The sequence below is a fragment of the Nicotiana tomentosiformis genome, chromosome 3 (assembly GCF_000390325.3).
Source record: "Nicotiana tomentosiformis chromosome 3, ASM39032v3, whole genome shotgun sequence".
NCBI classification, from domain to species: Eukaryota; Viridiplantae; Streptophyta; class Magnoliopsida; order Solanales; family Solanaceae; genus Nicotiana; species Nicotiana tomentosiformis.
This window is the reverse complement of record NC_090814.1, coordinates 104,476,987-104,500,027: the sequence shown is the minus strand read 5'-3', so window position 1 is coordinate 104,500,027 and position 23,041 is coordinate 104,476,987. Positions and strand designations below refer to the sequence as shown.

The following is a 23,041-nucleotide window of genomic DNA, read 5'->3' as shown; positions in this document are numbered from 1 at the left end:
TTTGATTTGAAGTTTCAATGGACTTGAAGAATATTTTTAGTAAAGTACCAAAAATAAGGTTGAAATCTCAAAATCAACGTGAGTGAGAAAAAACTTTAGACCAATCAGAAGTACCGCCGCATTCTGCTCAAAGACAAAAACTTAATTTAAATGCTCCAAATCATGATAAAAACTTGAGGACTCCAATTTTAAATTATCATCCAAACATTCGTGATGAAATAAGGAGGGAATACCTTCGAATTGGTCCTTGCCAACCTCGAAATCATGACTTCCCTCAATCTAATATTTCTGGATCAATGCGTCATTTTGTTTTTAAATGGTTTGAAGATTATGGTGACTGGTTGGAGTATAGTGTGTGTACAAATGCGTCATATTATTTACCTTGTTATTTGTTTATAGGTGATAATATTCATCAATGTGGAGAAGATGTATTTTCAAGTAAAGGGTTCAAAAATTGGCATAAGATCAAAGACAGTTTTTCAAAGCATATTGGTGGTCCCAATAGCATTCATAATCAAGCAAAAATAAATTTTAAAGATCGAATGCAACAACAACTGTCACGACCCAAATTTTTCTCCGTCGGATATCGTGACGGCACCTAATCTCTAAGACTAGGTAAGCCTAACAGTTACTCAATTAATAGAAGAATTTGACCAATAATTAATAATTAGGAAATAGAACTTTATTATACAACTTACAATTCCCAAATTCGGTAGTACAAGTCATAAGCTCTACTGAGTTTACTACAAAAATCTCTAAATACAACTGTTTCAAAATAGAGATAAACAGTGCAAGTACAATACAGAAGGTGACTCCGAGACCTGTGAACGCAACAATAGGTTTACTTGAGTCTCCACAACAAGACCCGTATGGTTAGCTAGCAATCGACTGACTCCGAATTACATCGGTACCCAATAAGTATCAAGACTAACCTTAGTGGAGTAGTGATGAGGGAGAGTCAAGACACCTACTGGACAAGATAATCTTAACAAGTATAGGTATAGGACTAACAGAGTATGATATATCTACAGAACTACGCATAATGACAACAATAATACGGTGCTTGCAATAGGAAATATAAGCAACAATTTGCAGCGGGACACCACAAGTAATATCACATTAGAGTAAGCTGGACACAGTTTAAATCCGGTGAAAAACAAATAAAGAAAAGACATGTAGCAACTTGATAAGAATAACCACTTTCGCACCAGGTTTATTCAATAATCCCCACGAGGTACCAAATCTCAAAACACACACAATTCACGGGTCCAAATTCATGAACCCTAATCACTTGGCATATTGTGCCCTAATTACAACTGATAACTGCACGGACGACACGTGCCAATAGAACAAATCTCACATATAAGACAAGTAGACGAAGTATGTACAAATGATCGGTTGCTTCAATGTTCATCTTCTTAAACCGATAGGGTAATAAAGTACGTGTATGCTTGTGTAAGTGTTCTATCACAGTTCGGGCCAACGAATATGAGTAGAGAAAAAAATGAACGACATATAAGGAGCGATCCCCATAATTTGCACCAAGTAAAACTCATACAGGAGAGGCACGCCACTACACAAATATCAACAACAACAATGCCCCCAGGCCATCACAAGTCATCACAAATCAATCCCCGGCATAATCCACCTTGTCTCGCCACATGCGCAATAATAAAGTAAATGCCCACCTTGTCTTTCCGCACGCACATACTAATATTCCCACCTTATTTCGCCACATGCGCAAACCCACATATATAGCCTGCCTTGTCACGCCGCTTGTACATATATCAATGGTAACAATAGCATGGCAGAAACCTCATGCAGTCATCCGAACAAACCTCCCAACAATATCACGTGCCAAAAATACAACATCACGATAGAATGACTTTCACAATATGTACCCATATACCACAACATTTCATCTAAACAGTGTCAATACCACAATCGCGCATAGCCCTCGGCTCAACAAACTGAGTACAATAACAACAACAACAATATCACTAGAATACGACAAGTAAATCAACTCAAGAGCTTTGGATCACAAAGAAGCAGTAGAATGAGCTCACAAAGAATAAACACAATAGAAAATACTAGTTTCAATAAGAATAGCTCAACAAGGGAGAAATGATATGTAACAAATAATTCCACGAAAGTACAATCCGACATCAAGGGAGATAACATGAGTCAATAATTCCAAATAAGGATGAGGCCACTACGATCAAGGATGACTAGCTTCATTTAGGGTTGAGCAATTACGAAAGAGGTACAACAAATTCAATTAAGGATAAACAACTAGGAAAGGATAGCATGGGAATCGAAGAGACAACAAATTCGGTTAAGGCACAGAAGAGTCAAATAGGCAATAAGGATTGAACATGAAGCAAATAATTCCAATTAAGACACATAGAGGTGAAACTAGTAAATGGGGGAACTTAACATAACAAAACAACTTCATATCGAATGAACATAAGAACCTAAGAGCCCTAAACGATCAACTTTCCACAAATAAGCCCGAGCACATACTCATCACATCGCGTACACGGGCTTCACATGACACAATCAGCACCAAAGACTCAATACCTAAGGGTAGTTTCCTCCCCCCCCCACCCCACAAAATTAGACAAGACACTTACCTCAAACCATGCTCAATCAATCAATTAGTAGGCCTTTTCCCTCAATTTCTAACTCCGAACAACTTGAATCTAGCCCAAACTATTTCATACTATAATTAACTATAGGAAACTAATTTAAATAATGATCTTAGCTAAGAATTAAAAAATCGCTCCAAAAAGTTGACCTAGGCCCGCGTCTCGGAACCCAATCAAAATTACAAAACCGAACACCCATTCGATATCGAGTTTAATCATACCAAAATTATCAATTTCCGACCTTAATTCGTCCTTCAAATCATCATTTTACATTTTGAAAGATTTTACAAATTTTCCCCAAATTTCCAACTTAATTCACTAATTAAATGATAAAAAATAGCAATTGATTCATGAAATATAACAAGATTCGGGTGGAGAACACTTACCCCAATGAGTTGCTTGAAAATCCCACGAAAAATCTCTCAAAACCGAGATTTACAACTCAAAATATGAAGAAAATGGCCAAACCCTCGACTTATATGATTCTGCCGAGGACTTCCGCATTTGCAGACATGGAAGCGCATCTGCGTCAAATATAGTCACCCCAACGACACCGCAGAAGCGCCAAAGGACCGCAGAAGCGAACCACTTCGCAGGTGCGATCGCTGGACCGCAAAAGCGTCCTTCGCACCTGTGTGCCAGCCTTCGCAGAAGCGAGCGAGCTCCCAGGCCACTATGATTGCAGAAGCGACCAGGCTCATGCAGAAGTGGAGCCGCACCTGCGCTCCAAAATGTCGCAGGTGCGAAGCACCAGAATCAGACATGTCCTAAAATATGAAATAGATCTGAAACTCGTTTGAAACACACCCGGGCCCCTCGGGACCCCGTCCGAATATACAAACTAGTCCTATAACATAACACGGACCCGCTCGAGGTCTCAAATCACATCAAATAACGTCGGAACTATGAATTACACCATGAATCGAACTTATGAAATTTCGAATACTCCAACTTGTAAACTCATGCTGAAACACATCAAATCAACCCGGAACGACGTCAAATTTTGCATGCAAGTTCCAAGTGACATAATTGAGCTAATCCAACTCCCGGAATCGCATTCCAAACTTGATATCACCAAAGTCAAATTCTCGGTCAAACCTCTCAACCTTCCAAAAATTTTAACTTTCCAATTTTCGTTGAAATGCTTCAAATTACCCTACGGACCTCGAAATTCAAATCCGGACATACACCTAAGTCCAAAATCACCATACAAAACTATTGGAATCATAAAAATTCCATTCCAAAGTCATCTACATAGAAGTCAAATTCCAGTCAACTCTTACCGCTTAAGTTTCTAAAACACGAATCCTTCTTCCACATCAATCCCGAATCATCTGATGTCCGAACTTGACTACGCATGCACGTCATAACATATAATACAGAGCTGCTCGAGACCTTATACCATCGAACAAGACTTTAATTCTCAAAACGACAGGTCGGGTTGTTACAACAACAGTCCATTTATGTTGCATTTGACGAACAATCTGATCAAATGAAACATGAATATTGGATTAACTTAAATGCTTCAATTGATGTGGTAAGACTTCTCTTGAATCAAGATTGGCACTCCGTGATCACGATGAAAGTGAATCGTCATTGAATGGGGTAATTTTCTTGAAGTTCTTTCATGGTATCGAGATAGATGTGAAAAGATTAAGCCTTTTGTGTTGCAGAATGCTCCAAAAAATAATAAAATGGATTCTCCAGACATCCAAAAAGAAATTGCGACTGCATGTAAAATAGAAATAATTAAGGATATAATAAAGGATCTAAATAATGATTAGTTTTCTCTATTAGCCGATGAATCTTTTGATGTGTCACGCAGAGAAAAAATTGATAATGTTTTACGAAATGTTGATATAAAGGGATTTGTGATGGAAGCATTTATTGGGCTTGTTCATATTCCTGATACTAGTGTTTTATGTTTAAAGAAAGTAATTGTTGACGTACTTGCTCATCATTCATTAAGTTTATCTTCTGTATGTGAATAATGTTACGACGGAGTAAGCAATATTCAAGGTGATATTAATGGTCTTAAAATATTGATTAAACAAGAAAGTAGATCGGCTCATTCTATTCATTGTTTTGGCCATCAACTTCAATTAACTCTTGTAGCAGTTTCAAAAAAGTGTGGTCAAGTGGGAGAACTTGTGTTGTTGGTTTTAAATATTTTGAATGTGTTAGGGGCTTCTTTTAAACATATGAATTAACTTCGAGAATCTCAAAAAGAAAAATTTCAAGAGGCATTAGATATGGGTGAGCTAGAAATGGGTAAAGGCTTAAATCAAGAGCTCGGTCTTGTTAGAGCCGGTGATTCTCTTTGGGGATCTTACTACAAGTCGTTTGAAAATTTTATACTTTTATTTGAATCTATTATTGATGTACTCGATACTCTTGTTCAAGATGCAAGAACTTTAAATGAAAGAGCTAAGGCATCAGGTTATCTTAGAAGTTGCCAAACGTTTGTGGTTGCTTTCATGTTGCATATGATAAACGATATTTTGGGAATCGCATATGATCTAATATATCGATCCATAAAAAAGAGTAGGATATTGCCAATGCCATGATACTTGTTGAATTAGCAAAAAGAAAACTTCAGACGTTAAGAGTTGATGGATGGGATCCACTTAAAGATAAGGTATCTATATTTTGTATCAAGCATGATATTTTAATACCCAATTTTGATGAGCCCAATGCTAATTATGGAATATCACGGCGTAAAGTTGTTAATCATACTACTTTAGATCATTATCGTGTGGATGTATTTTTTAAGATTATTGATTGGCAACTTAAAGAACTTAATGACGGTTTCAGTGAGGGGACAAATGATTTATTTCAAGGAGTAGCTTGCCTGAATCCAGTTGTTTCATTTTCTAATTTTGACATAAGGAAGATGGTGAAAATGGATAAATTATATCCTGACGACTTTGATGAATTTAGTTTGGGTGTCCTTGAGAACGAACTTGCTAATAACATTATTGATGTACGTGATATTGATGAAAGGTTCACAAATTTAGGTGGACTTGGTGAACTTTCAAGAAAACTAGTCCGAAATGTTGATTTCTGTTCCCAAAACTAATAAAATTGTGCAAATTGCAGGAATGTTGGAGAATTGAACTTCAATGAAGAAATCTATCTCAAAAAGAAGTGTTCCAGATCATAAGGCAAGAAGGAGCGCAACATGCCAAAAATGTGGTCCGCAGAAGAAAGTGCGGACCGCAGAATTCTCTTTGCAGCTGCAGATTTGGTGTTGAAGCTCTAATGATAGTTAAAGCAAAGTGCGGACCGCACACAAATTGTGTGGCCGCAAAACATGGTCGCGCTGACAAGAATTCAAAAAGTTCAAAGAGTGCAAAATAACAAAGAGTGAAGCCTTGCCAAAAGTACAGCCGCAGAAGCTGAAGTACAACCACAAACCAAACTGTGCGGCTGCAGAATTCCTCAACCTGCAGAACCAAGTAAAGTGCGGACCGCGCATGGAATAGTGCAAACCGCATATGGAATTGTGCGGACCGCATATGAAATTGTGCGGACCGTACATGGAATTGTGCGGACCGCACATGGAATTGTGCGGCCGCCGATCCTCCCGAAAGGTATTTTTGTTAGCGAATTTGGGCCACTATAAATAGATGGGAAACACTTTTTAGGGCAAGTTTTATAGTTTTTGAGCTGTATCGTTGTAGTTTACTAATTTGTGACCAATTTGGGTTAAAACATATTAGTTTATCATTTTAATTTTGTATTTTGACTTTAATTAGTGTTTCTTCTTTATTTTCATCCATTTATATTATGAGTTGCTAGATATTTTCTAGGGTTGTTATCCAACCCTAGTGTGTAAACCTTATGGGTAATTAATCTAATATTTGTTTATGATTGGATGTTTGTTATTTATCCTTGTTTATGCATTATTTTTAGATTTAATGGTTGCAAATATTGATTCATGCCTTTTTGATTTGGTTCTTACTTGAGAAAGAGGGACCTAGTCTAGAAAAACTTGGCTAACAAGAAATTGGGCTAGTTAAGATTTTGGCTCGCCTAATTAAAGGGTTTGAATTAGAGATAGGAAAAACCCGACTTGAGCTCATATCAACTATTTGACTTGGTACCCAATTGGGCTTGAGAAGCCAATTTAGGCAAAATCACTCTATGACCGAGAGGTACTGAGTGGGTAACTTAGAGTTGAGAGCTGTAATACACCCCGATCACTAAAACAAGCGTTATCATAATTAGCCTATTAGGCTAACATCTAGGTGAATGTTACATCCCTAGGCCTTTTACCCATTTGAAAAACAACAAAAATAATTATTCAATCTCTAGTTTCTTTTCTCTAATTAATCATTGCTAGTATAGATTGTAGAAGTAAATCACAAAACCCTCTTGTTTAGAAGTGTAATTGAGCTATTTTATCTACGCTCATCAAGTGTACACCCTAACACCCATATTTAACTACCTGAGAAAATTAACCCCACTCATTGTTGGGTACTATTCTTCTAATGACCATTTCCACTCATTGTTGAGTGTGAATTGGGTGTGGATCAATTTATGGTGCCGTTGTCAGGGATTTATAATGGTGTTAGCTATATATTTGAGTGTGTTTTTGGAATATTTTCTTTCCCTTATGTGTTACTAACTTGTTGAAGAAATCTTAGGTACAAAAATGGCAAACAATGAGCTCAGAAACATGCCTTTGGGGGAGTTGGAAGGTGAGGAGGAACAACTCGATGAGGTACCTCAAGTGCTACAACCTAATCGGCGAGGTCGGGTGCCACAAGACAATTGCACGTACCACCCTTACCTCTACCACATCAACCACAAGTGGATCAACACCAGATATTGCCCAACGAAGGTTATGCTAGTGCAATAGTCTCTCCCCGTATTAGGGCGGACAACTTTCGAATTACCAATGTCATGATCACTTTGCTTGAGCAACGATGCTTCTTTACCGGCACACCAACTCAAAATGCTTACAAACATTTGAAAGGCTTTGTGGATACATGTTGGGGGACCAACCAAACTAATATTTTCGAGGATGCATTGAGGCTAAGGCTTTGTCCCTTCTCTCTACGGGTAAAGCTTTAGATTGGTTGGAACGTTTGTCCAACCATTCAATACATACATGGGATGAGTTGGCGGCCAAGTTCATTGTTAAGTTTTTCTCTCCCGGCTATATGGATACCCTTCGGGATGAAATCTTGGCATTCAAGCACGAACCGAATGAACCACTACACGAAATTTGAGAGCGCTATAGAATAATGGTTAAGTAATGTCCTAACAACGATATAACGAAGAACATGTTGCAAAAAACCTTCTATCGTGGGATTAACACAACCAACCAATGTGTAGTGAATCAACTAACGGGTGGAAACTTTATGACAACGCCTTATGCGGAGGCGTGTGATATTCTAGATGAGATGGCGAAAATGTCATTGGCTTGGCAATTCTGAGCTAATGTTCCACAAGGTAATCCGAATATGATACACCTCCACAAAGAGTTGCAAGACCATGGGCAAGCCATTGCTGAATTGACAATAACCATGACTAAACTATAAAAAGGCCCAACTCAATCAAGTGTAAGATCCTAAGCAAGTTCATGCTATGGAGGGAGTTAATGTTTTGGCGAACAATAAGAGGACCAAGGGTCCACAAATACAACCCCGAGTGGAGATCTGTGTGCAAGATGATGGAAGTTTTGATCAAGATGATTCTTATAATGAGCAAGTGGAGGAAGTTCAATATGTGAACAATTTTTAAGGGCAAAGAAACAACTTCCAAGGCTCAAATCAACAACAATGGAGACCACAAAATAACCATGGCAATTGGAATTCTAACAATCAAAGGAAGTGGCATAATAACAACAACCAAGGAAATTGGAGCGGAAACAACCAAGGAAATTAGGGAGGCAACAATCAAGGTGGTTGGGGAAATAACCAAGGCAACCAGGGGTCGGGTTTTCAAAGGCCCCAATGTATCAACAACCAAACAACCCACCTCCTTATCATTTCCCATAGTTCAAGTTTTTCAAACAATGAGATGAGACGTATTAAGAATATGTTCAAGAAAATGATGGAAAATAATGCTGATTCAGATGCCCAACTTACCTTACATAACACATTAATCCGTAATCTAGAAATTCAAATAAGACAAATCTCTCAAGCTTTAAATTCTCATCCTAAGGGTGCACAACCAAGTGACACGGTAGTGAACTCAAAGGGTGGTAACAATACGGGGCATGCTATGACAGTTATCACAAGAAGTGGAAGGGGCGGGAATGCTTGGCTTCGCCAAAAGGCCTCATCTCTAAAAGCCCGGCTCGCGAGGCGTCCCTCTCGCAGTAGGGTTTCGTGTAGCCCACTCTCTCTACGGTTTTGCTTGAACTTGTCAAGCCCAGATTCCTATGCGATTATTAAGGCAGGGTGCTATTGTACCAGAGTTGTCTAGATACGGGTTGGAGCCCTGCCTCGAAAACGTCAGGACTTTTGGGTAGATTCCAGTATCCGACCGTTCTTCAAACTACCCATCAATCATCCAACACAACCAACTATTCATAAAAGAGAAATGAATTAAAGAAATCAGTGCAGGCACCAAGGAAGATTGCCTCCATGATCAGTGCCTGCTGCTCCTGGCATAGTCCCTAGAGTCTTTCTTCTAGTTCCCGAATTCTTTGACGGCTTGCTTCCATTCGGGCTTCAATAGCAGCGGGGTTCATGAAGCAAAGATGCCTCAAGAAACCATTTAACATTATTCGAGTCTTTCAAATAAATTTTTATATATTTTGTATTTCAACGTTAATTTCAGCAAGTCGCTGGGGAATGTCGAGAATTTGAGCAGGGAGGGCCATGGCTTCTCGATATACACTGGTAGAAAATTTCTATTTTTTTGTAGAGCATGAAGGCTTATCAATCCTCTTTTTATAGAGTGTATAGCAATTCTGCCAATGCAGTACTAATTGTATGGCTGGCATAATATGAGTACTATAACCATGCTGCATGTATGAAAAAACAAAGTTTGCAGAACCTTTCACCTAATCGATCGTGGTAAAGTCAGCAATGGATTCGGAGGATCATACACCTTACGCTAGGATTTGGGAAGGACATTTACGAGACTGAGGTGAGTTTTAAGAGAAAGACGGAGGTAGATATTTTTGCTCTAATTGGTTGTGAGCATAGGAATTGCGTTACCGAACAGAGGGCAGAGAGAAATTTGGTGTTGCTAGTTCGATGACTGTGAGAGGGGTTGAAAATTTATTGGGGTTTTTAGCATATATTGGTATGAATGAACATATTATAGATTATAGAATGTAGAAGAGCCATACAACACGAGCAATTGAGTACAATACTATCATGCCTTTATTTTGTTGTGTGAAGAAAGTAAAAAACTTGCGAAGCACGCACTCAGAAATACGTTTATTTGCTAATATGATGGACGGTCATAGCTCGGTAAAGATTTTAAGTGGGTTCGCTTGGATTGTGCTATGTATGAATGATCTTTTATATTTCATAGGTGATCTTGGTCCTTTAATCAATCAAGGGTAATATTTATAATTCTTAATTCTATAAGGTTGAATAAAAATTTGATTGACCATTTGATATAATTGATATGCTTAATGTGTGACTCGTTGGTTTTTAGGGTTAGGATTAAAAAAGATCATACCACATAGTATGAATTAAAAACTATAGAACTTATAACCAACCCATCACTTCGCATTATCTGGATCTAAAGAACCAGTCAAGATATGATATGTAGGTCATATCTTTGTAGCAACTGAAATCTTTTGCATAAACAAAAAAGGAAATCTGATTCTATGTTGTAAAGCAAACTAGACATAAAAGATGTGGATAAATGGAAGGATGAGAGAAAGAGAGAAAAAGAACACCAATGATATAAAAATGCACCCACCTCAAGTGAAAGGCGACTTGTCGATGATGACCAAGTGATGCAAGAAGAAGAGATCCCAACCAAAGTTGTTCAAGTAAATGAGGAAGTTCGGATTGATATTGATGATAGTGTTGAAGAGACTCAAGAGGAGGTGAAACCGTCTAGGGAACACATCATTGACATACCAAAATCGGTAGTGCAAAAGGCGAAGACACCATTGCCTAAGCCTCCACCTCCATACCCGCAAATACTTACCAAGCAAAACGGTGAGAATCAATTTAAGAAGTTCATTCAAATGATGACAAGTCTTCAATCAATGTGCCATTGGTAGAAGCTTTGGAACAAATGCCCGGTTATGCAAAGTTTATGAAAGATCTTGTGACCAAGAAGAGGTCGATAAATTTTGAAACTATTAAGGTCACTCATCAAGTGAGTACAATTGTTAATTCAATGGCCCCTAAGTTGGAGGATCCCGGTGCTTTCACGATTCCTTGTACAATTGGGGGTGACGAATTTGCTAAAGCTCTTTGTGATCTTGGGGCAAGTATAAATTTGATGCCCTATTCGGTTTTCAAGACTTTGGAAATTGGGCAACCAAGACACACTTCTATGAGATTGTAAACGACCGATCGTACCATGAAGAGGCCGTTGGGTGTGATTGAAGATATTTTGGTTCGGGTTGATAAATTCATTCTTACAGCAGACTTTGTTATTCTAGATTATGAAGTTAATTATGAAGTGCCTATTGTTCTTGGTAGACCTTTCCTTGCTATGGGTAATGTTCTTTGTGATGTGGAAGTTGGAGAACTCACTTTCCGGGTTATTGATGAACAAGTGGTATTCCATGTGTGTAAGTCCATGCGGCAACCAAATAGCAGTGAGGTGTGTTATTTCGAGGACTTGGTGACCGATGTCATTGTTGATGATAAAAGTGCAACAATCAATGTTTATGATATGTTGGAGGCCTTTTTGCTCAATTTTGATGATGACGATATAGATGATTTCATGAAATATGTGAACTATTTGCAAGGAATGAGGTCGTACAACGATGCACCCCGGAAATTATCTTTAGATCTTGAGAATAGGAAGACTCCTCCTACAAAGCCTTGTATTGAAGAGCCCCCTACTTTGGAGTTAAAGCCATTGCCTCCACACTTTCGGTACGAATTTCTTGGCCCTTGTTCTACTTTACCGGTTATTGTTTCCTCTTATTTGACTAACGTGCAGGTTGATTCCACATTGGCGGTGTTACAAAAGATGAAGAAGGCTATTTGATAGACTTTGGCGGATATTCGAGGTATAAGTCCCGCCTTTTGCATGCATAAGATTAAGTTGGAAGATGGTGCTAAACTGTCCATTGAACATCAAAGAAGACTCAATGAGACTATGTAAGAAGTTGTCAAGAAGGAAATTATTAAGTGGTTGGATGCAGAGGTTGTCTACCCCATCTCCGATAGTTCATGGACCTCTCCGGTTCAATGTGTCCCAAAGAATGGGGGCATGACGGTGGTTACCAATGATAAGAATAAGTTTATTTCTAAATGAACGGTGACCGGTTGGAGGGTTTGTATGGATTATCGTAAGCTCAACAAAGTTACAAGGAAGGATCACTTTCCACTTCCTTTCTTAGATCAAATGCTCGATAGATTGGCCGGCCGTGCTTTTTATTATTTTCTTGATGGGTACTCGGGCTACAACCAGATTCTCATTGCTCTGGAATATAAAGAGAAAACAAACTTTACATGTCCCTATGGTACTTTTGCTTTCAAGAGGATGCCATTTGGTTTGTGCAATGCACCGACAATTTTTCAACGGTGTATGATAACTTTTTTTACGGATATGCTGGAGGACTACCTTGAGGTTTTCATGGATGTTCTCGGTGGTTAGGGATTCTTTTGATGATTGTCTTGCAAATTTGGACAAAGAGTTGGCTAAATGTGAAGAGACCAACTTGGTGCTCAATTGGGAGAAATGTCATTTCATGGTTAAGGAAGGTATTGTACTTGGCCATAAAATCTCAAGGAATGGAATTGAAGTTGAAAAGGCAAAGATTGAGGTGATTTCTAAGCTTTCACCCCCGATTTTGGTGAAGGGTGTGCGAAGTTTCCTAGGCCATACGGGTTTCTACCGGCACTTTATCAAAAATTTCTCAAAAGTGGTGAACCCATTGTGTAAGCTCCTTGAGAAGGGTGCCAAGTTTCATTTCAATGAGGGCTTTTGAACTATTGAAGCTCAAGTTGACCACTACTCTTATCATTACCACTCAAAATTGGAGTTTGCCTTTTGAACTCATGTATGATGCAAGTGACGTAGCGGTTGAGGCTGCTTTGGGGTAACATATCAATAATATTTTCATCCAGTCTACTATGCTAGTAAGACCATGAATAATGCCCAAGTCAATTATTCCATTACGGAGAAAGAGCTCCTTACTTTTGTGTTTGCAATTGAGAAGTTCCGCCCGTACTTGATGGGTGCCAAAGTTATTGTCCACACGGATCATGCGGCGCTTCGCTATCTTATGAGCAAAAAGGATTCTAAAGCCTGGTTTATGAGATGGGTGCTCTTATTGCAAGAATTGGATATTGATATCCAAGATAGGAAAGGTAGCGAAAACCAAGTGGCGGACCACTTGTCTCGTTTGGAGGAGGAGGAGGAGAGGCCGCATGATGGCCTTGAAATCAATGACTCCTTTTCCGATGAGAAACTTTTGGCAATTTCAATGAAAAAGGTGCCATGGTTTGCGGACTTGGCAACTTTTCTTGTGAGTGGAATCATTCCGGATGAGTTCTCTTCAAACCAAAGGAATAAGCTCAAGAGAGATCGTCAAGATTATTATTGGGATGAGCATACCTTTTCCGAATTTGTACGGATGGGATGATTAGAAGGTGTATACTGGAAGAAGAGCAAGGCAATATTCTTGGGGATTGTCATTCTTTACCATATGGTAGAGAAAGAACTACGGCCAAAGTTCTTAGTTGTGATTTCTATTGGCCTACTCTTTACAAGGATGCAAGTGATTTAGTGAAAAGACGTGATGAATGTCACCGGGCCGGTGGAATCTCAAAGAAAAATGAAATGCCTCTCACAACCATCTTGGATATTGATATTTTTGATGTATAAGGCATTGACTTTATGAGACCTTTTGTGAGTTCTTGTGGAAACACTTACATCTTGATCGCGATGGATTATGTGTACAAATGGGTTGAGGCCGTCACCTTACCTAACAATGAGGCAAGAAGTGTAGTGACTTTCTTGAAGAAGAATATTTTACAAGATTTGGTACTCCACATGCAATCATAAGCGATGAGGGGTTACACTTTTGCAACAAAGATTTTGACACTTTACTTAGCAAGTATGGTGTTAAATGCAAGGTCACGACTCCCTATCATCCACAAGCTAGTGCGCAAGTGAAAGTCTCCAACCGGGAGATAAAGAGTATCTTGTCAAAAACGGTGAATGCTAATCGGACGAATTGGTCCAAGAAGCTTGATGATGCGTTATGAGCTTATCGTATGGCTTACAAAACACCTATAGGAATGTCTCCATACCGGTTAATGTTCGGTAAAGCTTGTCATCTTCAGGTGGAACTAGAGCACAAGGCAATGTGGGCTTTAAAGAAATTGAATATTGATTGGGATGTAGCCTCTAACTTGCGGGTTGCACACTTAAATGAATTGGATGAGTTCTGGTACTATGCATATGCGAGTTCGTCCTTGTACAAAGAAAAGATAGAATATCTTCATGACAAATACATTTGGAACAAAGAGTTCAAGGTGGGCGATCTTGTATTGTTGTTTAACTCAGGGTTGAGGATGTTTCCCGGGAAGTTAAAATCCAAGTGGAGTCGTTCATTTGAAATTATGGGTGTGACACCATTCTGTGCATTAAACTTGAAGAACAAGAACAATGAAGCATTTCGAGTCAATGGTCATCGGGTGAAGCACTACTTGGGCAAGGTTGGAGATAGCCATGTGGTGGCAGTTATTTACTTCAATTGAGGATGCTTTGACATTGCGTCGTGCCGTGATATTAAATCAGGCGCTTCTTGGAAGGCAATTCATATTCTTTTCTTTTTTCTTTTGTAGTTAGATATTATTTGTTTTTATAACTTGATTTGAAGTGTGCTACTGGGTTGAGTGTTACACGCAAGAAGAGTAGACAAAAAAAAGGCTAAGTGTTGAAGGAACTACAGACCGTACTTTAATTCTGCGGACCACAGAATTTCGTATGGCACACCAGAAGTGCTTGTGCGACTGCACATTTCACATGTGGACCGCACATTTCACATGCGGACCGCACAATTGGAAGCTTGCCAAAGTGTCAAAATGCAAACTCTTTGAAGTTTGAGGCTGTCAGTGCGAGGCTAATCTGCGACCGCAAGAAAAATTATGCGGCCGTACTAAAAAATGTGCGGACCGCACATAAGGAACAGAGAATTCAGGCTTAGGTGAAAGAGTGCAGACCACACTCGCATTTGTGTGGCCGCACTCGGTCCTTTTCCACCTCAATAACTCTAGCGTATAAATAGGAGTTTTGATTTCATTTTACACTTTTCACCCTCCTTACAATCATTGTTGCTCTACAAACTTTACTGAGAGATTTTCACTGTTCACTACACACACCTACTTGTACTTACACACATAGTACACTCACTTTATCTGGTATGCTTCACCTCATGTTAATCTTTGTGTTAGTTTAATTTTTGAAATTTTAGTTTCTTTTTAGGCCATCTGTTATTAGAGTTCATCTATATGTTCATATAGGGTAGATCTATAATGGGTAGTTGTTAATACATGCTCAAATAGGTTGGGTTAGTTAGATTTGATGTGTATACCATGTTGCAACACTGATTTGTACAAGTAATTGCATAATCTAAGTGAAAAAAGACTATTGTTCGTGAAAATTTGAAATTCTGGGCCGCACTTGAATTTGTACGGTCCGCATTTTAGTTATTTTGGGCAAGTGGTAAAGGCAAGTGCTTCTGAGAATGCACGCATTAGGTCTGCATTGTCTATCAGATATCTGTCTCTTGAGAAAATAAGAGTGTGGACCATACTTTAATTTCTGCGTACCGCAGATGAATTATGTGTCCGCCATTTAGCTATTGCACTGTTTTTAGAGAAGAGGCACTTGAGCCTCTGAACGTTTTTGTTAGAAATGCGACCGCACTTGAAATTGTGCGGTCCGCACTCCCTTTCTGCGGCCGCACATCAGAAATGTGCGGACCTCAGTTCCCATTTTCCCGCAGCATATTAATCTATAGTACCCTAACTGTGTCCACAATGTCTCCCTTCCCTACATGAGTCTTGACTGTGTTGAATGATGACTTGCAACTAACAATCTTCTTTGTTTTGATACAAACAATGGTTCGATCACGAGGCCGCGATGAAATTGCAAAAGGTAGAGATGACTCGTCTAAGGGTCGAGTCAGAGGTACCTTGCCCCTCAGTATGCCCAAAACCATCAGGAAGAAGGCCACATCAGGCAGAGGGAGGTGTGTAGACCTTTTTGAGTCTAGCTCTTATGTCCCGTCTAGGGAAGCTTCTGAGGGCAACTCCGTTTCTATTCCAGAGGAGCAGGCAGTTGCACAGTCCAGGCCACATGGGAGATCTGAGCCCATGGATGTGGGTTCATCATCTCACTTCATTTTTGAGGGTTCAGAAAGTGCTAGCTAGGCTTTCGAGCCAGCAGCTATTCCATAATCGGATGCACAACATATTCAGCTGTGCCTTTTGTTTCAAACTGTTGTATTTCTTTCTATTCATATTTCATGATACGTATTTAGTCTCCAATTTTTGTTTTGACGAAATGGAAATATTTATATTTAAAATAATATCCATAGTTATAAATGTACTGCAAGTTAGTTATATAGATATGAGAATAAATTAAAAATTCTCCAAGGAGTTTCATAGGAAAGTTGAAAGTATAGTTTCATTCTTTTTTCATCTTTGTGAGTTTGTGGTGCATTAGTACTTAACCAATTAACTGGAAAAAATGTCCAATTAACTTTTAGAAAAAGCTAATTGTAAAAATAAATAAATTTAAAAACCCAAGTACGCGTTCATCGTGTCCTGATCAAACCTCACATTGAGGTTGCGTACTTTGGTCACCTTTGTCCCCCTGCGGATGTGTGAAATGTTGGCATAGAACTCGCGGATAAGGTGCTCCTTGGCATCCACGACTCTCTCAGTTTACAACATTCAACCCTTCCTCGATATGAAGTGCCTCAACACTGCAGGGTTGTATTTATATAGATCCTTCAACAAAAACTGGCTCTCATACGTCAATGATCTCGTCGGCCACCACACCCGAAAATCAATTAAAGCAGCCAAACTAACAAATATGTCTTCTCATATTTCCTTCATCTTTGATCTCTCAACACCAATGGATGTACCCTCTCCCCTACCATCATCAGGGATATCTTGAATATAGCCCTAGTCTAAACTGGAACTAATCTTGAATGAGAATAGAAATGTGATTTGTTAAACTAAAATCATAGTCTAAATTATACTATACTAACAAAAGTACTTGCTTTTGAAAAATGGGTATTTGGACTTCAACCTTTGGAGTGTGGGTAAGAAACTTGGGATAGACATTAATAGGTGAAGAAGAGCCCCCCAAAACCTATACATTAAAGCTTCGATTTTTCGGTTTAACCGAAAATTGGGGCACTAAAATCGAAAACCGAACCTATCACCGAACTTTTTAAAAATATAAACCGCAAACCAACCGAAACATCGAGAAAATCGATCTGAAAAAACCGAAATTATCGGTTCGGTCGGTATTATGGCTACTCCCACTTCTTCATATCGTTCCACCAGTACACATCCTTAATGTTATGATACATCTTCGTCGACCTAGGATGAATAGAGTACCACGAATAATGTGCCCCTGACATAATCCTGTATCGTAGCCCTGCTACATCTGGGACATACAGACGACCCCTGTATCTGAGAACCCCATCTTTCTTGAGCTCTATCAGCGGCTTCTTCTGCTGCAAAATACACTCTCTCAACTTGACCAACTCCAGGTCCTCGCACTGCCTTTCCTTTACTTCAGCTATGATATATGATTTTGCAGTGTTTTGGAGTACAACTCCACCATCGTCAAAATCTACTAACCGAACCTCCAAACAAGCCAATTGATGAAGCTCTCTAGATAGTTCTCTTTTCTCATCCTCTACATATGCTAAGCTACCCATAGATCGGTGACTTAAAGCATATGCTACAACATTAGCTTTCCCTGGATGGTAGAGAATATTAATGTCATAATCTTTCAATAACTCTAGTCATCGCCTCTGTTGCAAATTCAACTCTTTTTGCTTGAAGATATATTGCAGACTTTTATGATCTGTAAATATATCCACATGAACACCATATAAATAATGCCGCCATATCTTAAGTGCATGGACAACTTGTCACGCCCCGAACTCAGGGAGTGTGACCGACGCTCAACCGAGTAAACCCAGTCGAGCAAGCCTAATTTACATTAACCTCTCATCATTACTCATGCATGATTTACCATAACATAATTAGATCTTGGCTTTCATATTGAATATATTTGGCTCAATGGCCCATAATTTCTTTCTCATGGTGGTTACACAGCTTTATAAATAGTTGTAAATACTGTGAACATAAATACATGACAAAACTCAAAGTTTTAATTACATGACCCGCAATGTACATGGAGCTTCTATAACAATAGATACCTAAATACATAAAATGAACTTGACCCAAACACCCACTAGAACTGTAGCGGGCTCACCATAAGCTGAGTAGGGAAGAAGATCCCTATCAAAGATCCATATCATCCTGTAGAAGTATACATGCATCCATTAAAAGATGCAGCGCCACCGACAAAAGGGACGGAGTACATGTGGAATAGTACTCGTATGTAAGGCAGTCAAAACAACATATGAAAATACGGTAACTCAAATAAGAGGCAAATAAAGTACATCAAGAAACTACGAAACATCCCATAGAATCACATTTCAAGTCTTATTATACTTGCATCATTCTAAACTTCTTTTAGGATCAACTGAGCCATATGAACTATACGTGAAATACATAATATAATGTAATTGTAACAATAAGTACAAACAAGGCCAATGAAAGTGGCACCATCCTCCCTTATTTTACACATATACATTTCATAGACCGTCCTTAGTGTTCACATATCATATTATACACCTATGCGTCTCATATACTGTTCACAGTATCACCTATACAATACACCTGTGTGTTTCATAGAGCGTTCACCGTGTTTGCTTACACAATACAAATACACCTATTCAAGGGCTTGGAAATACATCATGAATATGATGAATTATGGTAACAGTAAAATGGCTTAGATAGCCGTTAACGTCAAGCAAATTTATTAAGAGCTTCCATTAAAATTTATAGATATTAAGTCGGGGATCTTCTATAACCACCTTCACACAAAGTAGCCCTGTCGCCTCACCCCAACATATGTGGGTGGAGGTGTATCCCGATACCACATTCTCTACACAAAGCGGCCCTACCGCCTCACCCCAATATATGCGGGTGGAGGTATATCACAATACCACAATCACTATACAAAGCGGCCCTACCGCCTTACCCCAATATATGCGGGTGGAGGTGTATCACAATACCACAATCTCTACACAAAGCGGCCCTACTGCCTCACCCCAATATATGCGGGTGGAAGTGAATCACAATACCATAATCTCTACACAAAGCGGCCCTACCGCCTCACCCCAATATATGCGGGTGAAAGTGTATCACAATACCATAATCTCTACATAAAGCGGCCCTACCGCCTCACCCCAATATGTGAGGGTGGAAGTGTATCACAATACCATAATCTCTACACAAAGCGGACCTACCGCCTCACCCCAATATATGCGGGTGGAGGTGTATCACAATACTACTATCCTTACACAAAGCGGCTCTACCGCCTCACCCCAATATATACGGGTGAAGGTGTAACCACAATACCACGATCTCTGCACAAAGCGGCCCTACCGCCTCACCCCAATATATGCGGGTGGAGGTGCAACCACAATACTACAATTTGGATTCTCAAACGATAATAGTTAGTACAAAATATTTCCTTTCAAATCATACCCTTTGGCACCTTTGATATTAACAAGAATATAAGTTCATAAGATTTCGTCATATGTGAATTAGAATTTGATCACATTGAATCCATAGAAAACTTTCTCCCCAAGGGGGGTATAACATAATTGAGTAAAAATAGAGAATCATTATGCACATGACCATATATATAAACCCAAAGCGACATGACTAGCGCTACTTTTGAGGACGTAAGTGTCACGACCCCAAATTCCCTCCGTAGGATGTCGTGATGTCACCTAGTCTCTAAAACTAGGTAAGCCTAACAATGTGGAATAATAATAAATATCTGAAATAAATAAACTACAATTCAAACAATTTTAACTCCCAAAACCCGGTAGAAATAAATCACAAGCTTCTAAGAATTTATTCTCAATATATCTATATATCAAGGTATAAATAAAATATAAGGAAGCAACATAAAATGATAGAAGGGGACTCCGAAGTCTGCGGACGCTGGCAGATATACCTCGAAGTCTCCGTGCGCAGGTAACTCACTGACGTCTAGGCTGGTAAGATGTACCTGGATCTGCACAAAAAGATGTGCAGAAGCGTAGTATGAGTACACCACAGCGGTACCCAGTAAGTGCCAAGCCTAACCTCGGTAGAGTAGTGACAAGGTCAGGTGAGGCCCTACTGGAATATAATAATGGCATGGTAAAATGTTTAACAATATAGTAAAATAAAATGACATTGGAATGAATCAAATAGTATGTCACATTTAATGACACCAAATAATTGCAAATAATATCTCGTGGAATCAAAACAAAATTTTCTTCAACTTTATAAAAATCACAACAATTAATCGAAGGCAACTATGGCCATAAATCAATATCAACAAGGGCACTACCGAGGTACCGCCTAGTAGTCCCAAATTATAAATAATTTCACAATATCTCATTTTCTTATATCATCGCAGGAGCCTTCATGATTTATTTAAAGAAAATATTTTTCCCGAAATAGCATCCCGCGTTTTAGCCACCCTTATCACACTGCATAACTTCTAGTAGTCACCCCTACTAGCCACGCGTATCAATCCACCCTTATCTCACCGCATGCATTTCAATAACCAGACCTTATACCACCGCATGCGTATTAATATCACAATATATCACAATTTGCACCTCAAGTGCCCAATGTTTCAATTTTCCACAATAAATCAACAACAATATTTTTCAATAATAAAGAGCTCACGGCTCATGCCAGAATAATCCAACAATAATATTTTTTTCCACAATAAAGAGCTCACAGCTCCATCACAATGAGTACCAAAAAATCTTACGAAAATATTCAAGAATAAATAATTCAGGAAATAATATTTTAATTTTTTTTACGTCGCTTCAATATCAAAATCTAAAAATGTCAAATTTTTCGTATTAATAATATTTAATTTAAAGAAAATCAACCTTCAAATAATGCACAGTATAAAAGAAACCAAGTTTCAATTAAACATGTAAAACAATTAGCAGGAAAAGGTCAAAGAAATTTAAAATATATATCTCAGATCAATGATGAAGAATATAACAAGATAAAATAATTTAATAAATGCGCAACAATGATCTACACAATTTAAAAATATAATCTTTCACATTTAGCCCCTGTACATACTCGTCACCTCGTGTACACGACTTTCAACACATTTCAATAATCACATAATATCAATTCTAGGGAAAATTTCCCCCACACAAGGTTAGACAAGTCACTTACCTCGACTTGCTCCAATTTAACCAAGTATTATGCTTTTTCCTGGATTTTTCGACTCCGATCGACTCGTATCTATTCATAATTAATTCGATACAGTCAACAAAATTTATAGAAATCAATTTCATAAGAAAATATTACATTTTTCAATGAAATCCGAAATTAGCTCAAAAATTGCCCGTGGGGCCCACATCTCGGAATCCAACAAAACTTACAAAATCCGACAACCCATTCAATTACAAGTCCAACCATACCAGTTTCACTCAAATCCGACTCCGGATCGACACCGAAATCTCAAAAATTCATTTCTATGAGATTTCTAAAAGTTCCCAAATTTCAATCTCAAAACACTAATTAAATGGTGAAAACAATGATATATTCGTGTATATTGACCAAATCAAAGTTAGAATCACTTACCCAAATATTTTTACTTGAAAATATATCAAAATCGCCTCTCCTCAAGCTCCAATTCGTCAAAAAAGCAAATGGGACGAAGTCCCCTGTTTTTATAACTTACAGATTTGTGAGGGAGCTCGATTTTGTGAGGGAGATAGATTTGTGAGGGAGCTCAATTTTGTCAGGGAGATCGATTTGTCAGGGAGCTCGATTTTGTCAGGGAGCTCGATTTTGACAGGGAGCTCGATTTTGTCACGGAGTTTGATTTTGTCAGGGAGCTCGATTTTGTCAGGGAGCTCGATTTTGTTAGGGAGTTCGATTTTGTGAGGGAGCTCGATTTTGTGAGGGAGCTCGATTTTGACAGGAAACCCGATTTTGGCAGGCAGCCCGATTTTGGCAGGCAGCCCGATTTTGTCAGGGAGTTCGATTTTGTCAGGGAGCTCGATTTTGTCAGGGAGCTTGATTTTGTAAGGGAGTTCGATTTTGTGAGGGAGCTCGATTTTGACAGGCAACCCGATTTTGGCAGGCAGCCCAATTTTGACAGGCAACCTGATTTTGGCAGGCAGCCCGATTTTGACAGCATTTCCAACAGAAAAATTGCAGCAGCTAAGTCCAACTTTTGATCCGTTAACCATCTGAAACTCACCCGAGGCCCTCGGGACCTCAACCCAATACACCAACAAGTCCTAAAACATCATACTAACTTATTTGAAACCTCAAATGACATCAAACAACGCTAAAATCACGAATCACACATAGATTCAAGCCTAATGAACTTTGAAACTTTCAATTTCTACAAACAACACCGGAACCTATCAAATCAAGTCCGATTGACCTCAAATTTTGTACGCAAGTCATAAATGACATAACGGAGCTATGAAAATTTTCAGAATCGGATTTTGACCCCGATATCAAAAAGTCAACCCCTCGGTTAAACTTCCCAAAAATTCAACTTTCAGCATTTCAAGTCTAATTCCACTACGGACTTCCAAATAAAATTCCGATCACGCTCCTAAGTCCAAAATCATCATACGGAGCTGTTGGAATCATCAAAATTCTATTCCGGGGTCATTTGCACATAATACGACATCCGGTCACTATTTAACCTTAAACTTTAGATTTTTCATCAAAATTCCATATCTAGGACTAGGGACCTCGGAATTTAATTCCGGGCAAACGCCCACGTCCCAATCCACGATACGGACCTACCAGAACTGTCAAAATACTGATCCGAGTCCGTTTTCTCAAAATATTGACCAAAGTCAACTTAGTTGTGTTTTAAAGCTCTAATTCATATTTTAATCC

The 23,041-nt window shown here is 38.8% G+C and overlaps 4 protein-coding genes across 4 annotated transcripts; 3 read left to right on the top strand and 1 right to left on the bottom strand.

The window, feature by feature from the left end:
* The first annotated feature begins 5,211 nt into the window (after positions 1-5,211).
* On the top strand, positions 5,212-5,811 carry LOC104121083 (uncharacterized). Its single transcript, XM_009632976.2, has 2 exons — positions 5,212-5,651; positions 5,748-5,811. Exons 1-2 carry the CDS (start codon positions 5,212-5,214, stop codon positions 5,809-5,811), a joined length of 504 nt encoding a protein of 167 aa, XP_009631271.2.
* An 8,224-nt stretch (positions 5,812-14,035) lies between these two features.
* LOC138908286 (uncharacterized) lies at positions 14,036-14,521 on the top strand. The gene has a single exon (XM_070198944.1). It carries the CDS (start codon positions 14,036-14,038, stop codon positions 14,519-14,521), a length of 486 nt encoding a protein of 161 aa, XP_070055045.1.
* A 2,792-nt stretch (positions 14,522-17,313) lies between these two features.
* On the bottom strand, positions 17,314-17,724 carry LOC138908285 (uncharacterized). The gene has a single exon (XM_070198943.1). The coding sequence runs from the start codon at positions 17,722-17,724 to the stop codon at positions 17,314-17,316; it is 411 nt and encodes a 136-aa protein (XP_070055044.1).
* Positions 17,725-19,806: 2,082 nt separating this feature from the next.
* Positions 19,807-22,359, top strand: LOC138908284 (uncharacterized). Its single transcript, XM_070198942.1, has 2 exons — positions 19,807-19,830; positions 21,922-22,359. The coding sequence occupies exons 1-2, from the start codon at positions 19,807-19,809 to the stop codon at positions 22,357-22,359; spliced, it is 462 nt and encodes a 153-aa protein (XP_070055043.1).
* Positions 22,360-23,041: the final 682 nt, after the last annotated feature.